General features: G+C 44.8%; 1 protein-coding gene across 1 annotated transcript; it reads right to left on the bottom strand.

Annotated features, from left to right (window-relative positions):
- LOC111843214 (cytochrome P450 2K1-like) lies at positions 1-6623 on the bottom strand. The gene is made up of 9 exons (XM_072704829.1): positions 6429-6623; positions 4741-4903; positions 4229-4378; positions 2384-2544; positions 2050-2223; positions 1801-1945; positions 777-961; positions 446-587; positions 1-302 (listed from the first exon to the last, which is right to left on the bottom strand). Exons 1-9 carry the CDS (start codon positions 6621-6623, stop codon positions 115-117), a joined length of 1503 nt encoding a protein of 500 aa, XP_072560930.1. The 3' UTR covers positions 1-114.
- Positions 6624-6853: the final 230 nt, after the last annotated feature.

Genomic DNA, 6853 nt, shown 5'->3' with positions numbered 1-6853 from the left:
TTTCACTTTGTTGTACAAGTACGACTGCATGTGACAGATGAAAATTTAGACTTTGCCCGTTACAACTGCAGCACTTCAACATCTCTGCATCTGAACCAGCAGAGTTCAGGAGCTTCAGGCCCGATTTACAGCACAGAGTTTATGGGGGGAGGGGTTAAGTATTAAGCCTACAACTGGAGCGAGGTCCAGATCAGATTCAGTCACCCCAGGAGGTGGAGTGAAACGGAACTTCTGCAGGAGTGAGGTGAAGAAGAGGAAGAGCTCCATCCTGGCCATACTCTCTCCAGGACACGCCCGACGCCCTGGAGAAAAGACAGATGGGGAGATTCTCTCTGCTTATTAAGGGGAATAACGGACAACGATATTCAGACAGTTAGCCAGAGGAAAAAGCAGAGCTCCGTTCATAAGCATTTTACTGAAGGCCAGAGAAGAACCTGAGCTGTACCTGCAGAGAAGGGCAAGAAGGCGTCCCTCTTTCTGAAGCGGCCCTGATCGTCCAGGAAGTGGCCGGGGTTGAAGGTATGGGGAGTCTCCCATTCACTCTCATCATAAAGTACAGACGTCAACAGTGGGATGACAGTGGTCCCCTACAGACAAGTTTAATCAAGATGTAGTTATACACAGAAATGTACTGAATATACCCAAACAGCAAAACAAATTATACCCACTAAAAATAAACAAAAAAATTCTATTCTATACTACCTAACTAGCAGAACTAATTAAGTTGCAGCTATAATTTTCTTTTAGGTTTTAAAAACACGAGTGCCGTTGTTCACCTTTTTTATGTGGTATCCCCGGAAGACCACGTCAGACCTTGTGACATTCAGGGCATTCAACGGAACAATGTTGGCCAGTCTCTGTATCTCGTGGATGACGGCGTCTGTATACGGCAGGTTCTTCCTGTCCTCCACTCGAGTCTGCCGACCCCCAGTGACCATGTCCAGCTCCTCCTGTACGCGGTCTATTGGTGGATGGGGAACAGCCAGCATCTATGAATTCTAGAAGGCACTTAAATATGGGTCTTTGAGTACATATATTTTTTCAAAACTTGTCTATATTTCTTGACACGCTTGAACAGGTTTATGTGCACAATGTTGTGTGTTGATCCAACAGTTTCATTATATATGGTAGTGAGACACATTGGCTGGTAGACATATGCTGTTCTCACCCTGTATACAGGGGTACCGTGTTAAGGTCCGTGTGAATGTGTCTGTCTTCACCCTGTATATGGGGGTACCGTGTTAAGGCCTGTGTGAATGCGTCTGTCTTCACCCTGTATATGGGGGTACCGTGTTAAGGCCTGTGTGAATGTGTCTGTCCTCACCCTGTATATGGGGGTACCATGTTAAGGCCCGTGTGAATGCGTCTGTCTTCACCCTGTATATGGGGGTACCGTGTTAAGGCCCATGTGAATGTGTCTGTCCTCACCCTGTATGTGGGGGTACCGTGTTAAGGCCTGTGTGAATGTGTCTGTCCTCACCCTGTATACGGGGGTACCGTGTTAAGGCCCATGTGAATGTGTCTGTCCTCACCCTGTATGTGGGGGTACCGTGTTAGGGCCCGTGTGAATGTGTCTGTCCTCACCCTGTATATGGGGGTACTGTGTTAAGGCCCGTGTGAATGTGTCTGTCCTTACCCTGTATATGGGGGTACCGTGTTAAGGCCCGTGTGAATGTGTCTGTTCTCACCCTGTATACGGGGGTACCGTGTTAAGGCCTGTGTGAATGTGTCTGTCCTCACCCTGTATACGGGGGGGGGGGGGTACTGTGTTAAGGCCTATGTGAATGTGTCTGTCCTTACCCTGTATATGGGGGTATTTGGCCATAAACAGGAGGCCCCAACGCAGTGTGGTCGCAGTGGTGTCAGTTCCAGCTAGAAACAAGTTAGCCACACTAATTAAGAGGTTCTCGTTATGGTAGTGGGCAGAATTTCGCTGCGAGGGTATCTGTTGGAGACAGTGGAATATAGAGAAGTACAATCAATGGCAACTTAATTTTCTGGAATCAATCTGGGGATTGATGAACCTGTCAATGATGTCAGCATCTTCACCTTTTGTTGTTGGATGAGGAAGGAGTCCACAAACCCTCTCCTGTCCTCAGCATTAAAGGTTTCCTGAAGCTTACTTATGAGTCTTTTAATCTGAAATAGATTGCATCTGAAACTCTCCATTAGATCTTTCCTATCCTTAAACACCCAGCTGAGGGAGGGAAATGCATTATAGAGCTGCAAGAAGACAGAGAAGATAAGTCACAAGCTGTATGGCTGGTAGCTCATTAGAACAACACAATCATGAAGAAAACCTTCTGAAAAACTTTTTTGTATCTGGCTTTTAAAGGCACATTCAGTATTTGAGAGTAAAGCCAATGGAAACTTGTCAGAGTACCTGGACTCCTGGTGACCCCAAGAGAAGTGTACTTCTGTTTGAAGTTTTGACCATTTCTTGGAATTGAGGGTCAGTATAGTCAAACCGACTGCCAAAAATAATGGATGATATGATGTTGGACATGGAGTAGGTCAATCCTTTGGTGATGTCAAATGGTTTACCTGTCAACAGGTTATAAACAAACATGTTAAAACATTAACCCTAAAAAATATAAATATTTCTAGAATTTAAACAAATATAAACAGACAGACAGACAGATCCACTCGATGATAGAAATGGCATCTACATATATGGTGTATGATGCAATACAAAAAGATACCATTATGATGAAGTTTCCCCTGATTCTGTTACTTTTGAAGTACCTTTCCTCTCAAGCCCATATTAGTTCTCCCTGGGTCTTCAAAGCTTGTCATTGCCTCTACAGTGTCTCCACAGTTCTTCCACGCTGTTGCTGCTGCCCTAGCTTCTGGTTCAGAAAGTGCCATTCTGCCGGTGCTCCAGGCTACCGGCCCAGAGAGGGCTGCTTTGGCCGCCTCCAGGTGTCCCAGCTTCTCCCTGTTCACCTCCAGGTGTCCCAGCTTCTCCCTGTTCACCTCCAGGTGTCCCAGCTTCTCCCTGTTCACCTCCAGGTGTCCCAGCTTCTCCCTGTTCACCTCCAGGAGTCCCAGCTTCTCCCTGTTCACCTCCAGGTGTCCCAGCTTCTCCCTGTTCACCTCCAGGAGTCCCAGCTTCTCCCTGTTCACCTCCAGGTGTCCCAGCTTCTCCCTGTTCACCTCCAGGAGTCCCAGCTTCTCCCTGTTCACCTCCAGGTGTCCCAGCTTCTCCCTGTTCACCTCCAGGAGTCCCAGCTTCTCCCTGTTCACCTCCAGGTGTCCCAGCTTCTCCCTGTTCACCTCCAGGAGTCCCAGCTTCTCCCTGTTCACCTCCAGGTGTCCCAGCTTCTCCCTGTTCACCTCCAGGAGTCCCAGCTTCTCCCTGTTCACCTCCAGGAGTCCCAGCTTCTCCCTGTTCACCTCCAGGTGTCCCAGCTTCTCCCTGTTCACCTCCAGGTGTCCCAGCTTTGTCCTGCTCACTGTCAGCTCCAGCCTCGCTGTCACCAGCCGTCATGTAGGCTTCCATCTCATCTCCTGACCTCTTGCCAGCGCCCTCCTCATCTCCTGATGTCACCCAGTTGCCTGCCTCGCCTCTTGCCATTACCTAGGGGCCAACCCTGTCTCCTGCCGTCACCCAGGTGCCCTCCTCCTTTCATTGTCCAGATGGCCTCCTCATTCCTTGCAGGTTGCCGCCAGGCCAACACTCAACCTCTGGGTTACCACCAGAGGAGATGGACCTGGACGATACCACTCTGGAAGACTTAGCATGGGACCCTCTGGGCCTTGGCCTTAATCCCACTCTGAGGACCATCACTTTTGCCCAACGATCACACCAACCCGGCCATAAGTCTTGGTGCAGTCAGCGAGCCTTCTGCTCCTATCCCTGTATCTGCTCCTGTCCTGCAGCCCCTCGTCATCCTCCTGCTCCGGTCTTGCAGTGTCCTCTTCGCCTTCCTGTCCTGCAGCCCCTCATCCTCCGGTCCCGCTGGCACCTCGGTACCCGCCAGCCCCACTGGTCCTCTGAAGCCCTCAGGCCCAGATGGATTCCTCCTCACTGCTGAACAGGTCTGTTCTCTGCCTTCCTCCATTCCTCCCATTCAGATCCCTGAAGGTCCTGTTTATTTTCAGTTATTGTTAGTTTGAGTTAAATAAACCTTCTTCTGCTGCTCCCGCAGGCTTTGTCCCACCTGACATGACACTTATTTTACAGAAACAAAATTCCATTCTATGTCACACATCAGTATTATCTCACCTTTGAAGTTTTCAAACAAATCTGTGACATAGTGGAGCTCTTCAATGATTTTCTCTTCCATTTGTTGTTTGCCCATCCCAAAATCACGAAGGCTGGTTAGAGCAAAGCGTCTCATCTCCTTCCATGAGTCTCCATTTGCAAACAGGATTCCTGTATAAGTTGAGAGACTTTCAGTTATGTCAGTATGATCTATTTACAGCATTCATAGTATTACCATGAATATCTGTGTACACAATGTATCCTGTTCAGGATTAAAACCCCACCTAAATTAGTGTCCCATATCCAACAACAGAAAGCTTAAAGACCAGTGAGACACCTACATTTGTCCCGAGAACATTCCCCCAATTTAAAAATGGCATTCCAGCTTTCAATATCCGGGTATCTCTTTTGTGAAATTAATGAAATAAAAAGCTGTTCTAATTAAAAATATCCACCATGACATCTAAATGACCCCATGATGTCATTCACAAAGTCTTTAATCACCAAACATGCTTTAATAGATATTCACATACCGTGACCGTTGGCTAAATCCTGAAATATCGGCAATTTGGCCCGCTGACCAAACTCCTCAGGAAAGTTAGCAAGGGCCTCTCTAACGGTCTTAAAGCCTGCAAGAACCACACATTTCCTTGAGCCAAAGTGAATGGTGAACACTTGCCCATATTTTTGCGATAGCTGTAGGAAAAACAGAGAAAAAAGGGAAACTTCAGTTACTATTAAAGTGTATTCTGGGATTCAGAACATGAAACCATAACCAGTCTGTCATCAAAAGTCAATTTAAAATAATTCCCTTAAAATCTAAGATTAATCAGTAGATCATGGGCAAACATTCTGAAATCATTAGCTCAGTTTAAACCAGAGTTGGACTGGGATTACAAATCAAATTTGTTCATTTGCCCAGACAGGTCCACCACACATATGTCCCCACAATCCATTTCTTCGATCGACAGTCAGGGATCCCCCACAAGAAATTTGCTGGTCCCCATACCCTTCCGCTGTCTGACAAAGTGCATGGCTGGAAGACCAACCCTGGTGTAAACTGGGTTTTGACCTCCATTAAAAAATCCTCCACAAAACTATTTCTAGTAAAAGAAATTCCTATTTTGTCAATCACTGTGTTTGCTATGCATTTATTTCATATTTTTTTATATCTGCAATAAGTTAATTTGGACATTTCAAATAATTAATAAGTACATATTTTTAATACCGTATGTCATAATGGACTGATTATAATTTAAAAAATATATCTTTAAATCTCCCCAGCTGATATATAAAATTATGGAAATTAATTAGTTATTTTGGCTATCTGTGTTCATCTCACACCTGACGACTTTAAGGCTGTCAGACAATGCAAGTCTTGAAATTGGTGCAATGAATATTGGTCATTTTCAACCACAAATGATAATGTGTCTTTTTTCAGAATTAATATTTAATCAAAACTTAATAATGACACATGATGATTACAAAATGTATCCATCCATTTTTAAATGGTTTATCCTGGTCAGAGTCATGCGATTTATTTAGCCCAAACTTATTCCATTTGTAAATTTTACTGATTCACATTTGAATCGATTGATTTTATTTTATTTATCTATACAATAATCTGCATTCTTTGTTCGTCTCTTTATTTTTCTACAGCATCACAGGTACCATGTAATTTTAATTTCACTCTGAGTAAAAGACCTCATCTTTCAAAAAGTCAGAAGATCATTTCTTCCAGTCAAAAAGAAGTGTAGTATGAGTATTGAGAAATATATGATCTCATCTGAAATATACACAAAGAGTTATGGGTTAGATGGTGTCATCTGGTTGGCTCCGGTCTGGGTCAAACCTCAGAGAGGGGGGGGCATCTGCCTTGATATTCTTCTCTACTGGCAGGTAGGTGAATGTGAGCTAGAAATGAGCCTAAAAACATGCGCATTGGGCTTGCCAAGGTTTCAGGCTCTTAGTGTTACAGACATATTCCACATTCTGGTGGTCAGTTAGAACCTAGAAAGGGTGATGGGCTCCTTAAAGCCAGCGTCTCTAATACCAGCTTGATTCCCAACAGCTCCCGGTTACATACGTCATAGTTCTCAAAATTTCAATTAATGACCATCTGGTCTCTCAGAAAGTCAACTTGTTTCTTCCAGTCAATATTCTAGATGTGTAGCATGAAAAATGATAAATCATGTAAATGAGGGAAGTAAATCAGATGTACCTGAAAGAGGCTGAGATGCAGTTTCTTGAAGTCCAGCTGCAGTAGGTTTCCAATGAGGGGCAAAGGTCTGGGTCCTGGGGGCTCCTTCCCCTTGTTATGGATGCTGGAGAGAAGATACAGGACCAGAAAAACCAGTACAGCACCTAGCAGGGTGACCACACTGGGAACCTGGATAAATCCTTCTACTACAGCCATGGTTTCTACATCTCAGTCTTCAGTGACCCTATGGGTCATTTATACATGAGAGTGTTTCTACTCAGTTCAGCCCCTTCATTGAATCAACTAATGACACCACAAGAGGTCCGTAAAGTCAAATATGTGACGTAAAAACTTTCATACCCACTCTGCACATAGAACTAACAGACCTGAATTCATCTCAGATTACATCAGCAACTTATTTGACTGTATTGGTGCCCATTCTTAAT

This window comes from Paramormyrops kingsleyae, chromosome 22 (assembly GCF_048594095.1).
Source record: "Paramormyrops kingsleyae isolate MSU_618 chromosome 22, PKINGS_0.4, whole genome shotgun sequence".
NCBI lineage: Eukaryota > Metazoa > Chordata > Actinopteri > Osteoglossiformes > Mormyridae > Paramormyrops > Paramormyrops kingsleyae.
The sequence above is the reverse complement of the archived record's forward strand: the minus strand, read 5'-3'. Positions and strand labels throughout refer to the sequence as shown.